Source organism: Phalaenopsis equestris, unplaced genomic scaffold, assembly GCF_001263595.1.
Source record: "Phalaenopsis equestris unplaced genomic scaffold, ASM126359v1 Scaffold000600, whole genome shotgun sequence".
Taxonomy (NCBI): domain Eukaryota; kingdom Viridiplantae; phylum Streptophyta; class Magnoliopsida; order Asparagales; family Orchidaceae; genus Phalaenopsis; species Phalaenopsis equestris.
The window spans coordinates 2150810-2173111 of record NW_018165040.1 but is presented as its reverse complement, the minus strand read 5'-3'; the positions used below and the strand labels follow the sequence as shown (position 1 = coordinate 2173111).

The 22302-nt window shown below is 34.2% G+C and overlaps 2 protein-coding genes across 2 annotated transcripts; both read right to left on the bottom strand.

Annotated features, from left to right (window-relative positions):
- Positions 1-6836: 6836 nt before the first annotated feature.
- On the bottom strand, positions 6837-15361 carry LOC110029754 (protein TIC 56, chloroplastic). Its single transcript, XM_020732184.1, has 5 exons — positions 14583-15361; positions 13851-14048; positions 12365-12647; positions 8009-8171; positions 6837-7180 (listed from the first exon to the last, which is right to left on the bottom strand). The coding sequence occupies exons 1-5, from the start codon at positions 15277-15279 to the stop codon at positions 6977-6979; spliced, it is 1545 nt and encodes a 514-aa protein (XP_020587843.1). The 5' UTR covers positions 15280-15361; the 3' UTR covers positions 6837-6976.
- Positions 15362-19071: 3710 nt separating this feature from the next.
- LOC110029734 (LOB domain-containing protein 6-like) lies at positions 19072-21899 on the bottom strand. The gene is made up of 2 exons (XM_020732155.1): positions 21707-21899; positions 19072-19883 (listed from the first exon to the last, which is right to left on the bottom strand). The coding sequence occupies exon 2, from the start codon at positions 19859-19861 to the stop codon at positions 19295-19297; it is 567 nt and encodes a 188-aa protein (XP_020587814.1). The 5' UTR covers positions 19862-19883; positions 21707-21899; the 3' UTR covers positions 19072-19294.
- Between the last annotated feature and the right edge of the window lie 403 nt (positions 21900-22302).

Below are 22302 nucleotides of genomic sequence, written 5' to 3'. Positions count from 1 at the left end.
TGGAGTTTGCTGGGAGGATTGACGTGATCACATCATATGTGAGCTGCTTTTGTGACCTAACGATGATTTTGGCGACCTCGGAAGAGAAGATGGGATCACACTATAGTAGAGGGTGAATTGATGTGGCAAGGGTTAACACATACGCATCGAGGGCATCACAATATATAGGCCTTCGTGACTGAAGCCTTGCATCGCAGTTGGAGTTAGCGGGGAAGCAATGCGGGATTGCGATCTCCTTCATGATTGCATATCGTGATACAATCATGATTATATCTGGCTGAGGAAGGCTGCCTGGGATCATGGCGAATAGAGATCTAAAACTCTCATTTTTCTTATGTTCCAAATTGGGTGTCCAATGGGAGCTAGTCAAATCAAATCGGACCAGCGATGCAATGACGCGCGACGACTTACTATCTTATTGTACATATGTTATGTAGACTATCTAAAAATCATAGACGACATTTCAACTTACAAAAGTTCCATCTTTTGTTATTGAAAACTTTCTGCGGAATAATTTTGGCCAAGAAAGTAGATGATTTGGAAAAATAATTAGAGGAAGAGATAATTCAACTTAAATCTGGGATATATGAAATGTTTACAACCATTGATGAAAAAATATTCATCCATTGAAAATCGATTCAAGTGCTTGGAAGAGATGATGAGATGCAATCCAAAACCTTGCTGACGTTTTAGTTTGCAAAATCTAACCAACGGTTGACTGGAGATTCATTGGGAAAGCTTTGACCATAAAGAATCTCCTCTCAAGGCACTGATGGATGGTGTAATAGAGATTTTTGAGGGAGTTAATTGGGCTGAAAAATGGAGGAGTTATGCAAGGGATATGGAGGAGCATGAAGAAGAAAGAAGTCAGGATGAGGTATGGCTATGATCGAATGAGGGATTTTTTTTTTCTTGATAAATGGGGGAAAACAATGAAGGGAGAGGAAGTTGGTGTGAAGATGTGAGGGTTAGAAAGTTGAAGATGTCATTTTTTGGAGCGATTATTGCGTGCGGAGAGCGCACGCGGAGCTGCGTGCGCTCTCCGATCACAACCGCACATCGCGACTGTATGACAGACTAAATTGCAGAGTTGCGTGCGCTCTTCGTACCTAATAATTAGACCAATTTTTGATGGGGAAGGCACACATGGGTGGGTGTATCGGGTGGAACAATATTTTACGATGTGGGCTACATGTGAGGAGAGGGTCATGATGGGGGGCGCTAGTGCTAGCGTAGTTTTAGTAGAGAGGTGGGATAGATACTCGATCCGCTTGTACGAAGAATTTGAAAATTAAGGAGACCCACACAAGCAAATCTTTGCATCGACTCATGAAGGGACTGTAATAAAGTATATGGAGAGATTTGAGTTATTGTCGGGACGACAAAGGGAGATTTTTGAAGCAGTATTAGAGGGGATTTTCATGAAGGGTCTAAAACTTGACATACGTGCAGAACTCTCTGTTGAGACCGCACGGGGATTTAGGGTTGACGATAGAGCTAGCCCAGATGGTGGAGGACAAGAACCTTATGGGGAAGACCAATAGAAGTAGCACCATGGGAGAATTGCACAAGAGTACCTCAGCGACTACGAGGCTGAGGACCCATACAGGAGCTAACAAATGGTGGAGGACAAGTAACATATGGGGAAGGCTAGCAAAAGTAGCTCTAAGGGAGAATTGCACAAGAGTACCTTGACGACTATGACACCGAGGACCCATGCAATGTCATTTTATGGGAAGGCGCCGAAGGATAAGAATATGGGAGTCCGTCCCGTGAACTTCAAGCTCCTTACAGAGGCAGATTTTGGAGAAGCGAACAAATGTGTTATGTTTTTTGTGTGATGAAAAGTTTGCCCCATGACACCGTTGCGAGGATCCGACATTAAAGTTTCTCACAGTGTGCGATAATGAGACAATTGAGCATGATCCAACATGAATTTTCTTTTATCCACCCCGAGGATGATATGTCTTTTTGGGAGGGGACTATTGTTATGTTGACCTACTCTTAGGGCAATTTAGTCTTTTGTTATTTATTAATGTTTAATATAAATAGGGCTAGTACTTTTAATATTAGGGGGATGCATTAGATTGTGGTTGCGAGTCTTAGGGTTGGGTTTGAGACAGACTTCCTACCTCTCGAATAGTAGGATTTGGGAGATATCGCCAATCTTTCAAATTATAGGTGCTTATCTTTAATTTATCCATTTTAACTTTTTTGGTGTTCCAAAAATAAAATGTTTATTGCCCCAAATTTCTGTGGAAATTTGCCAAGAATCGTGTCCAATTGATGATAATATTTAGCGGATAAATGTATTGATTTTCTATGATTTGGCTAGCATATTGCATCATTTGGTATCATAACTAAGAAACCCTAACTATTTATGTGTTTTGTTTTGTCGGCGAGCCTGATATGATTGATACATTGCTGCTTCGTTGGCTATATGTACTTGTTATATATTTAAAAATCTGCATACTCTAAATAAAAAATGCATCGATATATTTTTTTTCTCTGAGGTTCTTTTATGTTCTTGTGATGGGTGCTCTCTAATATTTGCATGCTTGCACCCAGTGTGAGCTTTTTCTTATATTAATTACTCTTTCACGATTGAATATGTTGTATCTGTATGATTTGGCAGTTTGTCTCCTGCGTTACTGTTTTTGCATCATATGACATTGTTAATTGTAAATCTTATAGCTGTTTATGCTTTTTAGTTTTTGGAAGCAATAAATTGCATAATTCAGAGTTGCCTACAGTTTGGCTCTTAGTATTTAATAACCCACGATTGGTTTTATCATTGTTGTGTTGATTGTTGAAAGTGTGGATATTTTATTGGCTTATTGGGAGGATCTTAACAGGTAACAAATGATTTATTTGTTATGTTCTATTTAGTGTGTTGTCTTGTCAATATCATATCTTTCTCAAATAGCATTATTTACTGGTGGAACTTTAAATGAGAAATGAAAATTCAAATAATATTTTTAGAAGTATCTTCAAACTTGTTCCTAAGCTCAATTGAAGGTGCAGATGAGCTTCTAGAGCTTATAGAAGGTTATATGAGTCATCAATTGCAATCCTATGATACTGCACAAGAATGTGATTTACTTAATTTTAGTTTTTGTTGTTAATCAAGATAAGTATTTTCCTTGTCTTTGTCAATAGCATGGAAAATCTTATCTCTTGCTTTTATTAGCTACATGCCTGTCATAATCATTTCAAATTATTCATAAAATTAAATCAGACATTAAAAGATTATTATTCTTTAAGTATTTTAAATGTATATATATATATATATATATTCAAAGACTTACTTGATTTATCTTAATTGTTCCTGGTGTGGATTTCATTATTTATGGCCACAATAGATCTAAAAAATTTTCTAAATGATGAGATACAACATTCAAAGATTAATATTATTTATCTTTTATCATAGAATAAATCTAATCCCTTGGATGATGAAAATCTTCGTGATTTATGAATTTGCGAAAATAGGATTTTTCTGTCAACTTATTGGTGAAAGAAAATATTTATTTTACACGAGAAGGCTTTTTTAGAGTAAATCAAATATCAAGATTTACTCCTGAGAATTCTCTCGATTAAAATTATGCTTTATATCTCTCATGTTTATCAGTTCATGTTTGTGACTTGATATATATTTAAAGATTTAAATGAAAGATATGTCTAGATAGATGCTGACTTCATTTGGGCCGAGGAATTTGAGTTTGTAAAGTTTATTTTTAGCAGTTGAAGTTCAATTTAAGTTAAATTTTGAAAATGTTATTTAAAATTTTAAAATTGATTTGATGAAAAAATTTGAGTTTTGTGAAGTTAATCTGTTAAATTTCTTAGGTTTATTTTAATTTATCTTTAAAATTGATTTAAAACTCTTTAAAATTCATTTAATAATGAAAGATTATTTACTAGAGTAAATTAAAATTATTTAGATGATTACTGAGTTGAATACTCAGTTCATGATTGTTCAGCATATATTCCTCAATGGATTATTAGAAGTCTTAAATTCAAACTATAAGAGGACATCTAGAAGCCCATTTTGGAAACTACCAAATAAAGGTATATAAAGCTATATAAGTTTGAGAAAGATTAATTAGTATATATTAATGATATACATAAAGTTTTATTGACTTATGATTTTTTGACCTTAAATTAGATAATAAAATATATATGTCTAACTGCTCATTTTATAGATGAATTTTTAAATTTGTAAAAGATAATCACAAATTTTATTGAGTTTGAACCACTTTATGGTGATACATGCATGTGTAATGTTATATATGATTGCTTGTTAGATTTAAATTTTTAAGATAAGTTGTATACCATCATTAATAATACTAGCAATATTGATGTTGCAATTAATTTTCTTAAAGATATTTTCAGTCAAGAGAGAAGTTTTATTTTCATGACCATTCTTTCACGCTAGATATTATTTGTGTATCGTTGAGCTTGTTGGCTTAAGATGGTTTAAAAATTATTTGCGACTTAAATTTAATTAGAGAGTCAGTCAAATATCTCAAAAATCACCAACATGACCATAAGTTTGTGTAATCGTCTAAGCAAGTAGAGTTGAGAGTCCGTTAAACATGACCATAAGTTGGTGTAGTCGTCTAAGCAAATAGAGTTCAAGTAGAGTTGAGAGTCCGTCAAACATGACCAAAAGTTTTTGTAGTCGTCTAAGCAAGTAGAGTTGAAAGTCCAAGTAGAGTTGAGAGTCCGTCAAATATCTCAAAAATCACCAACATGACCATAAGTTTGTGCAGTCGTCTAAGCAAGTAGAAATTTATATGTCAAAAAGTTTGTTTATTGATATGCCAATAACCCTCTTTATTTAATGGTTGAGTTTGCCTTTTATTTATTGCAATGCATCCAATCATTATACAATTCAAAATAGCAATTCCATGTGATCACTATTTAAACCAAGATTGGGAGAAGCATGAGAAAAATTAGAAAATTTCTTGTAGCCTTTTGCGTTGTGACAATTGATTTCTAGCTTGTGTTATCCAACAATAAATATATTATACTGCCCGAAAAGCAATTCTTAGTCATGCTGAAATGATCTTATTTTATTTAACGCTTGATTTCTTCAAGATGTATTTTCAATCCGTAACGATGAAAATGTTTATGAACACCGATGTAAATATTTTATTTTGGTAAGATTTAAATGCATATACTCAATTAGTATGCATTTTTATCTCTAATGCCTCAATTTCATTTTTCACAAGAAGTGAATTTTTAATTTTGAAAAATTAAAATGTTGGCCTTCTTGATGTGGCATGAAAGATTTGAGATATAAATGTAAATATTTTGGATATTAGGTAAGTAAAGTATGGCACCTAAAGTGTCATGTACAAATTCTTGTGTCCCCACGAGGAACGAAGTGAGTCACTGGGTACTATGATTACCGAGCAATGAGAGGATTTTTACATATCCAATAAGGCTACAAAGATTTATAATCAATTAAAATATTAATTAAGAAAATAAAATAAAAATTATTAAATTAGATTCAAATAATGTTTTAATATAAATAATAATTTTTAAATTTTGCTCAAAATCTTATTGTCATATGGCTACATGATTAAGGTTGTTAAAAGGACTCTTTGTTCGTGACGTATTCGGCTCGTTAAGCAAACAAGCCGAACACGAAAACACTTTTTGAGCTCGAAGTATAAACGAGCCGAACACAAGCAGAGCACGAACACCAAAACATCCACTCGTGTTCGGCTCGTTTACACCCCTAGCCGGAACAGCTAAAATAACATTATTCTAACTTATAAAAACTGACATGCACCTTTTTTCAAATATAGCTAAGGTGGCATGTATATAAAAAATGATGTTTTGGTGTTAGTTGTGTAAATGCATAACATGTGGTATGTATGTAAATCTTCCATTTATTTAATAAGCAAGCGGATGGACCTCATAGCGCTCATTAAATAGCAAAATCAGCCGTCGGCTATCAAACCCTAAATCTATCAAATTAATGAATCAGATCAATATCATCTAACAACTTCAATGAGAATTGCATGTAGAATTTCATTCAAATGAATCTCTTTACATATTTTCAGTTAAAATAAATCAGTCACATATTTGAAGCATTGAATTATTACGTTCTAAAAAAAAAAAAACAATTCAATTAAATAAATCCTGAACAAGTTACAGCCATTCTAATAAGTCACAAAATAGCTTATATCTAGTATGGCAATTTATTTACAATCATATTTATCAGAATTAAAATTCATTTTACAAAAAAACCACCTAAATAATTCTTTTTTACTGGCATAACTATTTGATGCATGAGAGTTAAACTTCTATTAGTAGTAGTAATAGCAACAAATCTAGTTCTTCGACCCCGACTCTCCGTCCGAATGCAAACCAGTTTTGTTTTGATAAAACTTAATAATTACAGAACAAACCTTGGACAATTTCTTTTTTTTATAAAAAAATATGGTCGAGAATGTCAAAATATAAGGTGCATACAAGCAAGATATTAGGCCTGTAATAATGCACAACGATCTTAAAATCATTCTTCGAGCATGCACTGAAAACATAGCTACACATTACCAGTAATGTGGGAGATTTGGATATTGGATTTTTGGGGCATTTACATACATGACACCCAATTCCTACATATTTACATATTTGACCTATACTTCTTTTACATCTATACCACCCAAATCTCTCATACCACATAAAAAAATACCACTATTTTAACTCAAATTAATGAAATTCTCATGCACATGTTAACACGGCATAAATATAAAAATTGAAATTTAGGTGTTAAGAGAGAGAACATAGAAATCTGAGTGGTATGTATGCACATCTGCCTAGAAATTTAGCAAGTAGGTCACAACAATATCAAAAATTGCAAATTAAGCACATAATATCACAAGACAATAAAACTGTTGTAAAAGTATAATGCGAGAGAACATAATGACATTGGACGTACCTATAGCACAAAGGTTAGTTATTAGATAGGAGCATTAGAGCTTCGCATGGCTGCTGCAGCTTCGGCCATAGCTTTCTTGCGCGCTTCCCTCATTTCCTTTCTCCGCGCCTCCCTTGCGGCAATGTCAGCTCGCAATTTATCAATCACCAAATCAAATCCAGGGACGGTGCGCTCCAGCTTGTTGCACACTCTGACGCTCAGCTTTCTAAAGATCCTCATCATTCTCTGCACCAAACAATCCACAAATGTTGTAGGGTTTAATCTCTGAAAAATTCGGTCAAAGCTGAAAAATTGAACGGAAGCTCATAAATTTAATTGATTCATTTTGGTTTCAAAAATACATTTCGGTTTACTATTTTCAAAATTTTAATATTCAATTTTGGGTTAAGAAAATTAAAAAACTAAAAATTTAAAATTGAATGGAGGATTCATGAAATTAAATTGGATATATACATGTAAGATATTTAATTCTTTATGTTTGTTCATAAATGAAATCTAATTATTTTAATTTGGGATAATTTATTTTTAAATATTTTAAATAATATTCTAAATCAAAATTTTCAAGCATAAGGTTTTAGCTTTTTGTAAGATGTGAACATTATAAAGAAATTAAAGGAATTCCGGCATTTGTTTATGGTCATGATAGGCCAAAATTGTATCCACATATTCTTTTATTTCCATTAGTTTTACAACCCAAACGAAAACTTGAAAGGGCAAAGTGCCAAAAGTCCTGTAAATGCCTACATGTGGTCATTTTAGTCCTAGAGCTTATAAAAGTGTCAGATTAGTCCCAGGAACTTTAAATTGGAGCCGAAATACTCTTCCGCGATGATTATTTTAGTCCATATTAAAAAATTCTTGGGAATAAATTGATATTTCATCATCTCTAGGACTAAAATAACCCCCTACAAAGAGTCAGGGGACTACTATGACACTTTTCTCAAACATTAACTAAATGATGCAAAAACTAGATAATTTATCAACACAATGTACAAATAGACCAGAAAAAAAAGTAATAAAAGCATGTAGGATATAAGGAATGGAAGAGAGCACCTTTACTTCTCTGTTCCATTCTCTGACATATGGAGGACCTGTAGCATAGGAGCCTAGAGGTTCACGGTACCATTCTCCATTATAAGTTATGGTATCCATGGCTTGTTCCACGCTTAGAACCTCCCAAGGTCTTAAGCCTGGAATAACTTTTGCAAGCCGATTCCTGCGACATTAAAAAACTCATAAGACAGTTGGGTGATTTACATACATGCTACACAATTCGTATGTATTTACATATCAAACTCCTAAACATTCATATTTACATGCATAGCACTGAGATGTTTAACTTCACGTCATAAATATCACCATCACTATCATTTTAGAAGTGAAATGCACATTTTAACGCATATATTTATGATGCCAAAATGTTATAAGTGTAAATATCAAACTTTGGGTTTTAGATATGTAGATACATAAAAAATGTAGTATGTAAATTTCCCAGTATCTTTTTTATTAATTAATGTTGACTGAAAATGGAAAATATAATATGATTAACATCAATACATCCCAAAAAAACTCTGTTCCGTGTGTATCTGTTTAAATAACTGCAAATTCAATTATGTTTATATTTAGTTTACTAAATTTAGCTCTCATAGTAAGCCAATTAAAAAGGACAAGCCTCATATAATATGTAAGAGATGAATAATCAAAATGTGAGAAAAGAAATGAAAATCCTAATGAAATTTGGAAGTATATTGATATGTTCCAAGTACCATCATTTTTGCCACGACCCGACCTGGGGTTTGGATTAACCAAGGTGGGTACAAAAAAATCGAACGGTGTGAATTAAATTTTCTATATTAACTTAAAATTTAATAGATGAATAAGAGTCACTAGTGTCAGTTTTGAGGAAAATAGACTGAATTATGAATAGGCTCGATGTCTATTCTCTTTGCTTTCATTCCATTAAATAATAATCTTACAATCTATTTTAGGTACAAAATATTTTGTATAATCTATTTTAGGTAACTTAATAATACATATTCCTAATCTAAATATTCAACTAAAAGGGAAATAAATCGTAATAAAGATATTGAAAATAATTTAAGTAAGGAAGCTCCTAATTATAGAAAACTCCTAATTTAACTGTCTAATTTTCGTTTTTCCTGATTGACATCCCTCTCAAATTGATGGTGACTGCCAACAAGAAACTGATAACACTACCGGGACCAAAAAATCCTCAAGTCGTGAGTGTCGAAGTCGTGAATGTCAAAGCCTCAAAGACAAATCCTGAACCATAACATGATTTGAGCAAACAAAAGCAAGAAATCATGTATCATTGTCATCCAAAAATTTGAATCATAGCCACAACAAGGATCCGCTTCCAGTTACATGATTCAAATGCTACCGATCATAGCTCACAAATAGGATCCAGTTACACGATCCAAATGCTATCGATTATAGCCCACAAGTAGAATTCATGTCCTGATCCAAATGCTACAGATCATAGCTCATAAATAGGATCCAGTTACACGATTTTGATGCTATCGGTCATAGCCTACAAGAAGGATCTACGTCCTAATCCAAATGCTACCGATCATAGCCCACAAATAGGATCCAGTTACACGATCCAGATGTTATCGATCATAGCCTAAAACTAGGATCCGTGTCGTCCTGATTCCTGATCCAAATGCCACCGATCATAGCCCACAAATAGGATCTAGTTACACGATCCAGATGCCATCGATCATAGCCTACAAGTAGGATATGTGTCATGATCCAAATGTTACTGATCATAGCCCACAAGTAGGATCGGCGTTCTATTATAAGATCCAAAAGCTATTGATTCTTCCTGCGACGACGAGGACAATTTGTTCTCTGATTCTCACGCCAAAGTGTTGAAGCCGAGATATCGAAGTCATGGGTCTAGGAAGGAATGTCGAAGCCTTCAATCCTTGGGTGCGACGAAGAAGCAAAGTCAAAGCGGACGAAGCCGAAGCGGAAGAAGCAGTCGAAGATGCGCAGAAGCAGGGATGGCTAGCGAAAGATATCCGAAGAGGACAAAGCAAACAAACTGAACGAAATCGCAGATTGCAGATGAAACTTGAATTGCAGACGAGATAACAAATGGACAGGATCCCAGATCACAAGTGGAATCAAACGCGGGTGACGAAAACAGACGCGGGAGATGGAAGAAGGCGAATCGAAGGCAGACGAAGCAGTTGCAGCGGATGAAAATCTTAGATGGGCGAATCAAGGCAAAGAAATAGTTCCTACCTTCCAGCAAGAAAGTCGGCGGGAAGGGAGCCTTGACGGTCCTCCAATAACTACTGGTGGTTTAGGGAAAATTTTGGCTATGATACCATGTCAAAATTTTGGGAAAAATAGGTTGAATTCTGAATAGGCTCGATGTCTTTTCCCTTTGCTTTCATTCCATTAAATAATAGTCTTACAATCTATTTTAGGTATAAAATATTTTGTATAATCTATTTTAAGTAACTTAATAATACATACTTTTAATCTAAATATTCAGCTAAAAGGGAAATAAATCATACTAAAGATATTGAAAATAATTTAAATAATGAAGTTTCTAATTATAAAACACTCCTAATTTAGCTGCCTAATTTCGGTCATTCCTGATTGACAACTACAAATTAAGTTATAGAGGTACAATTAAAATTGTCTCGTTACTGATTGCCCGCATCGTCTATAAATATTTTCTCGTTTATCACTCATCTTTTAATAATTTAATTAAATCTGAAAATTCAGTTAAAACAACTGTGAGCTAAACGAGTCAGTGAATACTCATACTCTTAAACTACAACAATAAAAAAAAGAAAAAAAAAACAATTTGCATGTTTAACTTCTTTGAAAATTAATATAAACATTTAACAATGTTATTAAAAGGGTCTATATTAATATCATTTCAATATTATTTTATATTTATACAACCATCACAGAAGACACTGTTTAAAAATTATACCACTTAAGGTATTTTAATATTAATATCCTTTCTCATTTACTTGCACGGGTATATTAGTGTTCCCCCACTAGTACCATCAAGGAGTGTTCCATTATAGCCAAACGTTTCTTTTATAACAGACATGTGTAGTAAATAAGTATAAGTATGCAAGTCATTCACATTCACTTCTAGATGTTCAAATTGAATAATAAGACAGAATAATCATATTCTAGTTGCAGTAACAAGATATCGTGACTAATGTGAGTGATTTAGAAGAATTATTACTATAATTTAGAATAAAAAAATATTCACATGGACGACACGTAATTTGCTATTGGTCTTGACGTCGATTTTCTAAAAATTGAAAGCCTAATATGGTATTCGTGTTATTAAAAAATTAATTTACATACAAATATAATAATTTATTATTTCAATTAGCTATTTAAGTACAAATTTATATACAAATTTAACCCTAAACCCTAAACCCTGGGCATATTGTATAAAAATGATCTTAATTTAATAGAATTAAATGAAAATACGATGCTCAAAAAGGATTATGTAGCCGACCCCACTTAATGGGATAAAGGCTTGATGTTGTTGTTGTTGAGTGTACAATATAATCACAGCAACTATGTACATTGAATGACAGTTCTCCATTCTTAAACCCATTTCTACAAAAACCACCAAAATATTTCTAAGCAAGTTAATGCAAGAAACAAGAAACCAAGAGAATGCATGCTGAAGTCATTCATAAAAGTCGGATTTGCAAGATATAAGTTCCTATCAACGCTCTTTATAGAAGTGGAGAGAGGAAGTTAAAGATTGCATGCGCAGCCCACGGTCTGATAATTTGAGCACACCTATGTAAAAAATGATGCCCACAAACTAGTCTAAACACTTGAAAATGAAAATATTTCTTCTTTCTGGAGGATGTATCATATGCTATGAGGTGTCAAATGTTGTTTGCAGGTTGAGTTCAGATTTGACCTGATGTTTACCCGAACTGAAATTATTTAACCCAAACTCAACTCGAATATTAAATGTGTCCGAAAGTCCGACCAAGCTGACATATCTTCAACCCACTAACCCAAACCCGACCTTATAACCCTTTTAGCATAAAACATAACAATTATTATGATCAATTTCATTTCAATTTTGAGTCAATCTAAGGTCAATTTTGAGTTCACGGGTCAGTTTCAGGTCAATTTTGAGGTGGTGTGTTAACACGAACCCAACTCAAAAAATTATTCAAGTCAACCCGAACCTGGATTTTAAAAGTTGGGGTTTGGATCGAGTTAGTGTATCATGTCAATTTTTGACATATCTATCATTCGATCTTCATTTTAGCCAAGTATTATAAAGTTGCACTTTAGAACTAGATTTCCTCAGGGGTAAAAGAAAGGGGGAAAAATGAAATTTTAAAAAATATCTAAGGACTCAGAAAACAGACAAACCTTAGCTCTTTGGACACATATTTGTTTGGCATGTGATCTGCTTCCAGAATTGTTGTGAGTTCAGAGCCGCTGGCCCAAAGAAAGAGAGCATGGCTAGGAGTTCTAACCCCAGGCCAGACGCCACCATTTGCCTCAAGTACAGCCATATCCCTTCTCTTGCTCTCTAGTGCTTCTTCCTGTAATTGTTTGTAGGTTTTCTTTTCGAATCCTTTAAGCGGAGTCCATGGAGACATGCCTTTCTGAAGTTTGTGAAGGAAAGCAGTTGCAGCTGCACCTAGTCTTACTGCCAGCACAATAAAATGAAAAAAGTTTAGGGGAAATTTACATGCATACCACATGATTCTTATGTAGTTACGTATCTAAAACCCAAACTTTGATAGTTAAAATCATCACACCTTGTCATAAAGCTGCATGAAATGGTGTATTTCACTTTTTACAAAGATAGTGATTGTGGTATTTTTGATGTGATATTAAACATTTGAATGGTGTGCGTGTAAATATTAAAGTTCGGTGTTAGATATGTAAATGCATAAGCATTGCGTGGTATGTATGTAAATACTACTTTTAAGAATTATGTGGTCTTCTATTGACCATGGTAAAAATGATATTATCAAGATGAATGAATATCAAAATTATAAAGGTTGAAAAATGATTCTAATAAAGAAAGGGTGGAAATAGAATGCATTCAAAATGAGGTAGTGATAAAAAAATTTAAATGGTTTGGAAATGTAGGACAGACAAAAAAGCACCTACAAGAAAAATAAATAAAGTTAATTTAATAATCAGGCAGACCAGAGATGACGTGGATATAAGTTGCAAAAAAAAAGTAGGTCTAACATCTCTTACAAAACTTAGGTGGAAGGAATAAGGAATAAGGATTCAAGAGACCAAACCCATTCAAAATTTGCTCTAACATCTCTTACAAAACTTAGGTGGAAGGAATAAGGAATAAGGATTCAAGAGGCCAAACCCAACCACTTGGAATAACACAAATGATGATGATCATGTAATATTTTCAAAAGAGTTATGGTTTTTTTATGAAAAAAACATGTTGCAAAGGGTCATGTTAGTTCCCTTTTATAGAAAAACTTCAGAAGTGATAGAAATAAAAAAGTATCTGAACTCTTAATATTGAGAAATAATCAAACACAAGAGAAAAGCTTTGCTCTAAAGTTTTTCTGTAAATAATTTAAGGGCATTTACATACATAAAAATCAATTCTTATATATTTGCATATCTAACACCTAACGTTTGATAGTTACATTTATAACACTTTTAGTTTCATAAACATACGCATGAAAAGGTGCATTTCACTTTTAAAAAGTTAATAATGTTGATATTTTTAGGTGATATTAAAGTTTTGAGTGTTTTGAATGTAAATATGAAAGTTTGGCGTTAGATATGCAAATCAATAAGAATTGTGGCGCATATGTGAATTTTCCAATAATGTAATATACAATAAAATAACGCATCAAGAAGCACAAACCTTCCCATGTGGCGATAGCTTTTTCCAAACCATAGACCTTCCCAATTGGTGCCCATTCATCCATGTCTTCACCCCAAATGAACGTGTGTTTATCAATTATACCACCAGCCCAAGCAGTTTTAAGAGTTATCAATTCCAAAGGACCTCTAGTGCGTCCCAAGCGATCTTTGTACCACCACCCTCCGCTTCTCATTATGACTATAAAAGCAACAAACTTTAGGAAGAATAATACAGATGTTAACCAGATAAAATGTCTAACAATTAATTTCCTCCTATTTATTAATATAGAAATTACCGCAACAATGATCATTAACATAATAACTAGATTGGTGATATATTGAACATACTTGGCAGAAATTTTAGATGCAAATATAGCGACTGTAAAATGGGCTTCGATGTGCTTATTGAAACTAATAAATATAGCGACAGTAAAATTAACTTTGCTATGCTTATTTAGTAGTGACTGCAAATTGCTACAAGATCAGAGTTGCAAATGCGCGCGCGCGCACAAACATCACAGTTGCAAATGGCTTCATTCTCTGATACACATACATCATAGACATCATAGTTGCAAATGGCTTCATTCTCTGTGGTGCTGCAAAGTAATGGCGACAACAACTTTGGTTCCTAATTCCTCATGTTTATAAGTATTTATCCCTTCTAGTAAACTATGCGAGACAATGAACAAAATGGAATCTAAATCAGAAATCGGAGGTAAAAGAGATAACTCACAGTCGTAGTAGCGCCTTTCCAGATTCTTGTACCCAATCGCCTGCGCAACATCGATTGGCCGACTAGAAGGATACGGTCTCTGCCTGAAACCCCACAAACCAAACAAGAACTGCCTTGCAAAATCCCAGAACTTGTCATCAGACTCCTTCTTCGTCTTAATAGCCTTCCTTGGCATCGGCCGTCCATCCAGCCCCGGCACATATGGCAAAGCCTTCCAGAGCTTCCGATCCTCCCACCGGTAAGGATGCTCGTTTTCTTTTAGCTCCATCTCGTTGAGCTTATCAGCTATTACCTCCGCCCGCCTAAGGAACTTGACCACGGGGCTCTTCGTGAACTCCTCCCACCACTCCAAATTCTCTTGAATCTTCTCCGGCGTCAGGTTCTCCGGCTTTTCGAAGAATGGGTCGTCGGACAGAATCCGCTCCACCTCGGGACTGTGCCGGTGGTCCGGCCGGTTCTCGCATTCCCAGTAGAACTGCTCGAGCATCTGTGAATACATACCAGGCTTGTTCTCCTTGGAAGTCTCAGCGTCAGTAGTTCCATTGGTGGAGGAGGTGAGTTTAGGGTTTTGAGGATTCTCTGAATCCTGGATAGGAAGGTTTCTGCCGCCGATGAAGGCGAAATTAGGAGGTGTAGAGGGTTTGTTGGGTTGACGAAACCAGTTGTCGCCAAACCAGCCGAGGTTGATGGAAGCCATGAAAGGGGAGGAAGCTGGCCCGCACTAGGCTAGTCGGCCATAGCGAGGAATGGGTTGCGGATAGATGGCCGGGAATGGCATGTTTATTGTTTAAATTTTATTTTTGGATGATTTACATACATCTTAATAATTTAAGAATTTACACATCTATCATCTAAACTTCAGTTTATATATAAACTTTACATTTTACATTTATACCATCAAATCTTTCACATCATATCAAAAAATATCACTATTTTAACTTTTTCAAAAAATAAAATATATATTTTTATGAATAGTTAAATCTTCTATGTCACATAGAAAACATCATTATTTTAATTTTTACAGAGTAAAATGCATATTTTTATGCATAATTAAGTAAAAATTGGAGTTTAGACGTTAGACATGAATGCATAAAGTGTCAAAATAGTCCCCAATTATTTATATGATGTCGTTTTAATCCCAAAATTTATAGAAGTGCAAAATAACCCTCAGATTCCTTAAATTGAGGCCGAAATAGTTCCCATGGACCATTAGAGCTCATTTTTAATAATGATATTAAAAATAATATATAATAATGATATATTATATGCAAGTCGGAACATGCCTTATAGAAATCTAATAAAGACTTATAATTATTTGCATTTTTTTTTTTTGCAAAAAATAAATAAGAAATAAAATATTCACCATAACATTAATTAAGGGGGTTAGGGACCATGGATCAGAGCTACTTCAAGCGGTGTCTTTTGGTGATGGTAAATTTACTGTCAAGAATTCAATGTCAATTGTTCTTTCTTGTTTCAACTTGGGGAAATTTACATACATAACGCACACTTCTTATGTATTTACATATCTAACAGTTTAAGCCTGATATTTATATTTATAAACACTTTGGTGTCGTAAAATTATGCATGTAAAGTTGTAAAAATTTAACAATGGTGATACATATTTTTTAAAATTTAAGTTTTTTAGTGGTACAAATGTAAATATGAGAAATTTTAGGCGTTAGATATGTAAAAACATAGGAATTGTGTTGCAAGTATGTAAATGCCCCCTTTAATTTATTTTTTTATCGTTATTTATTTATTTCTCAAAAAAATACTTCAATTCATAAGAAATAAAAATGCTTCTTGTGCGGTCTCCATCGAACAGCTGAACTTATTATCTGCCAGAATTCAACAACCAATGGAATTTCAGTATCTCCATATTTCAAGGAAAATTGCTCAGCTGATTGGCGCAATTGCCAAACAATCATTCTTTCGCAAAAAATAAATAAATAACAATAATAAAATAAATACATAATTGTAATAATTTATTTTATGAAATTAAATTTAGCATTTTCGCTTTGGGGGCACTTTGGATCATACGTGCTAGAATGAGCAATTAAGAAATAAATTTTTTTTTTTCTGAAATATATTTTAAGCATAAAGAGGCCGTCCATAAATTTTATTTGAACATTATTTTATCTCTTGAGGGTGTTTCATCAGGGAGTGTTATTAGGTGCGGACGCTGCACCTGCGGCGGCGACCGTTGCGAACCATGGTAAGTAGTTTTTCTTTTTTTTTTTTTGGTGCCGATGTCCGCGCCCTTCACGCCATCCGTATGAAATAGTTTTTCGTTTCATTAGGTTTTTTGTCAACATCATCAACTTATGTAGTTCCTTGAGATTTTTTTTTTTGTTTTTCATGTACAATCTTGATTGAAGCCTTAAGTGGGTAGATCCAACGATCGCCATATAGTGTTTTTAATTTCTCATTTCATAAGAGATCAATAAATATCTTATACTAAACTTTCATTAACTACTACAAAATAAATTGTCAGTATATGTTGAATCTTTTTAGAGCGTTGGGTCCTATATTGTTCATGATTTCACATTGCTGGGGAGAAACGCCCGCGCGTGCGTGTGTGTAGGTTGAATCTTTTTAGGGCATTGGGTCATGTATTATTCATGATTTCACATTACTGGGGAGAAACATGTGTGTGTGTGTGTGTGAGATGTGGGGTGAAGGAAGAGAATTAATCTTTTCTCTAGGCTTGGATTATGTGTTTTCCCGATGATCATTCCACGACAGAGATTGACAATAATATCTAACCAGCAATAAAGAATGAGAGAAGGACCTAGCGAGATGGATCTAGAGCAAGTTCTAAGTTACCATGTGATATATATGGAAAAGTTGATCCTCCTTTTTGGATCTCGCTCCATTCTATTTTTACATGTTAAAAAAAATAATAAAATATGAGTCATAGTATATAAAATTTGTTCGTGGTGTCTTGATGAAAATATTGGGATATAGATATCAAATAGCTCATAAATGAGGATATGGTGCATGTCACTCATTGATGCAGGCCTTGTTTTTTTCATTTTGTCGATTATGACGATCACCAACGAGGCAAGTTTGGTGGATGAATTTGATTGTTCTCTTCTTTATTTGAAACCGACATATCAGTGATCTGCCAAGCTAATCTAGGAGGTCAGTTTGCCCGTCCAATCCAACAAGTTCATTTACTTGATCAATCCATTAGGTTAATTCGAAAGGTCAGCCCAACATCTGGTACATAACAACCAACTTATGGGCAAGTAAGATCGGCGCTTCACCTTAGCATGTCATGTTGGTGATGATTGTATCTTTCTGAACACACGAGCTTATCAGGCCCACGACAACTGCTAGGCATGTGATTTAGCCCACAAAATATTTTACTGATCCTCCAGAGTTAAATACATGCATAAATATAATCGGCATTAATTCAGTATTTTCTCACTGTTCCAAGATTACTTTAAATCAATGAGCACGAGACATGCATTGAAAGACACAGTCATAATTGCGGTTGCGTCCATATTTTGACCAAGTTTTGAACCCTATAGATAGACTCATTAAATGAATCATCAATATGTCTCACTCTCTCTCGTTTCATAAGCTTAGTTTGATTCCAAAATCCTCACTTTCTGTCTCCTTCCTTTATTTTTGAGCAAAAGAGCTCCTCTGTCGGAATTAAATACCCTGCAAAAAAGCTGCTAATCATTCCATTTTAAGAACCCTCATGCTTCCTTTCTCCCTCATCCATCAACAGCTCCCCTTTCTCAAACCCTCTCTCTCTCTCTTCCATGGCTACTGGCTTCTACTTAGCTGCTGAAAATTCCCTGCAGATTGTCACTAATGGAGGAATGAAGCGAGAGTATGGAATCTAGCTAGAAAGCTAGGGAGGGAGAGAGAGAAAATGTATACTAAAACTAGCCGTTATAAGCCTTCTTAGGGTTTTCAGCGGGAAGATTCTGAGTTTGGTTAATTACAGCTAGGAAGAGTGTTTATGGCTTGTCTAATGAAACGGTTCCAATGCCTATTGCGTCGGAAGGCCGCAGCGAAAAATGGTGAAGCGATGCAATAAGCATAATTGCAATGTATCTATCTATCTATCTATATATATATATATATATATATATATGGCTTTTTAATTTTCAATAGTATGCTATTTTAACCCTACAATCTATAAAAATGTCAATTTTATCCCCAACCTTTTCTAATGGAGACTAAAAATATTGTCAACTCTTGAAATTATTTAAACTCATATTAAAAGTTTTTTTGGGAGAAACTTAAAAAGAATGACTTTATTTAAATACTCAGGATACTATTATAAAACTTCATTCACATAAAAGATTTGCATGATATAGTTTTCATATTTTCAATTTTAACATATAGGTGAGATATCTCACAATTATATAATCATTCTCAAACTAAACAGTAATAACAGTACAACTTCAAAAACTAAAATCATTATAATTAAATTAACGATAAAATATCGAGTCAAGATGCCGTGGGTGTGAATTCGTGGTATTGTAGCATAATGCCATCACAAATACCACCAGAATAGTGTCACATGTGCTATTCTGATGGTATTTTGGTACAATAACACTACAATATCTTCATAATGCTATCAATTTGTAATTAATTCACACACATCTCATCCACACATAATATTTTCTCCTGATTAAGAACAACTAAAACTAACCCGCCGCCACAAGAATCTCCACACAATCCCGCTAGGTAGGCCCAACCCCATCACCCCCGGTAGCCCTAGCACTCGGTGCCCTAAAAATCAAATTTCCTCCGACATTCATCCCAAAACCTACCGAAGCGGTCGCATCGAATCCAAATTGATTTCCCGGCCATAAATCAGCTGAAGGCTGCGGAGGATTGAATTGGTACCTCGCAAGTTCCGATCGTGCGAAGGAGAGCTCGAGCTGGAGCTTACGGAGTTCGTGATGGAGAATTGAGATGACACCCACACAACCATATACGGGATCTCTGATACGCATATCCGCTTCGTAGGCGAGAGAATTTACGGCGTCTTCTCGATCTTTCTGGGGGATTTCCTTGAGAAGTTTGGTGACATTGCTGGCTCCGAAGACTCGGTGGACGCTGATGAACTTTTGGGGTTGATCGGCGAGGAAGTAGGGTGCGAATACACAATCGGGTTGGCATTTTCGGCGGAGGAATTTGCAGGCGGCGCAAGGCGAGGAGGCGGTGGCACTGCCGCCGGAGGCGGAAGAGGGAGGAGGAGGAGGAGATGTTGGCGGGAAAGAAGAAGGGGGAGTGAGCGACGTCATATGTATGCAGTTGATTGGAAAACTGTAAAGAAATTTAAGAAATTTGGGGTCAAAAACTAATTAATGAAATAGTAGCGTTCAATGGTTAGAATTGGATTATTATATAGCAATCATTCAAAATAGTCAATAATATTTCAATATAGCAATCATTTAATGATATAAAATGTATCATTGATATTACTTCATATAAAATAATATATATTGATATTATTTAAACTTTAGAATATTATATAAGTGAATATAAGATTTTATTGGGGAAGGAATTTACATAAATCACATAATTTTTATGTATTGAAGCATCTAAAAACCATAACTCTTTTATTTATTTATATAACATTTAAATTTTTAACAACAAATAGAAAATAAAACCAGCATTATTATTTTTTTTAAGTGAAATGCACATTTTCATGCTTTTATGTAATTAAGGGTTCGTTTGGGGCAGCTTATAAGTGCGGGCGGCGTTTTCAAAACATCGCCGTACCGTTTGGTTCGCGCGTTTCGTCAGCTTATCGGAAACTACATTTGGATTTATGCGTTTGGATTTTAACACAAAACGCAGGCCGCTGGTCGACCCCTGCGGCCGGCTCGCGGGCCGCATTTCAGGATAAACAGCTTATCATGAAACGCACAAGCTACCCCAAACGGACCCTAAGTAAGTAAAATGGTTCAATTTTTTGTGTTAAAGGGTATTTATGTAAATTTTGCTTTTTAAAATTAGAAGCTTCCGATAAATGCATATTGCATAGTTTTTTTCTTAAGGTTAAATATTCACTTTCAGAATCATGGTTTTGCAGTACAAAATTATTGAATAAATATCTTATATTCTTAGCCAAAAGTATTTCTATTAAATATATTATTAATAGTTTTTAAAAAGCTAAATACACTTTTTTTTTGCATATAATTATCAAAATTTAGCTTAAATATGTAAATATATAAGAATGGCGTGGTATGTATGTAAATGCGCCAAAATTTTTATAAATATCCTAAAGTTAAGTTGGTGTGGTTTGAATAATTTTTAGGGCCCGTTTAGGGCAGCTTATAAGTGCAGAGGCGTTTTTAAAAACACCGTCTAACCATTTGATGTCTGCATTTTTGAAAATGTTGTCTGTCGCATTTGAGTTTTTTATATTAAACGTAGGTCCACCCCAAACAGACTCTTAGTTGCAATGCTAATTATTATACATATCCATGATTTAAGAAATTTCAACAAAATTTTTTAATTAAAATATATTTAATAAAATTTGAAATTTTCTTGAGATGAAATGCAAATTGTGATGGATTTCGGGTATATTTGTTATAATTATAGTAATTAGTGGCAAATCTGTCAAAAATAGAAAATATAAGAGATGTTTAGATACTTGATGAATTATAAGGCAGCAAATCGTTTCCTTTACTAATTAGGTTTTCTTATAGATGCGTGCCCAACTTCTTTCTATTTTGTAATATTAATATAAGATGAGAAGCAAATAATATTTAATATAAAAGTAAATAAATAATACAAATTTAGATTTTCAAGTTAATTTAAAAAAAAAATAACTTTTCAAAGTCATTTCAAATAAATAAATAAAAAAACTCATTCTATATATAGAAAATTGAAAATACCAAAAAAATATATATATATATTATATAAAATTTAAATTTTGTTTTAATTTGAACATTCGTGCTATAACTTTAATGAACCTAAAATTAAAAAAAAAACAATAAACCATAAAATTATTGAAAGCTTGATCGTAAATACTTCGGATTGAAAAAAAAATCATAAACAGTAAGTAAATGAGAGATAAGAACAAAAGCAATGAGGGTGCTGCCGGCCGCAGCCGGTGGCCGGCGGCGGCGGCGGATTACCTTGTACGGCCTGTGTTTATGAGCTGCTTTCACTCTCCGTGTCTCTCTTTATCTTTCTGTATGACGCTAACAGAGTGCAGTAATTCAGTCGCTGGGGTCGTTTTCTTTCATTTTGCCTCACTCTTTCTCTGCAGAGGAGAGGCGAGGGATCTGCGGGGAGGCTAAAAGATGGTGAGGAGAGAGGCGTCGGGGAGAATTTATGGCAGCGTCGGAGAAGAGAGAGAGAGAGAGAGAGAATAGAATATTGTATTGAATAAGAGAGAGAGAGATGGCGTGGGGAAATAATTTTAGAAATTTTATGAAAATATTTTGTTGATGTAAATGTCAATCTAGTTGTTTATAATTTTTTTTTTTTGGGCAGCTACAGTTTATTGAATAATATGCTGATAAACAGATTAAAAATAATTTATTGATAAGTTAAGTATGGTGGCTATTACAGTCAAACCGCAACTAGAAAACTGTCACCGCATCTAGATAGATGCGGTGTGTAAATGCTGTTTGAAAATGCATAAACTGCTAAAACGCAGTTTACGCAAACAGATCGGGTGCGTTTTAAAACGCCACCGCACTAAATAAGTTGAGGCTCCAAATGCACT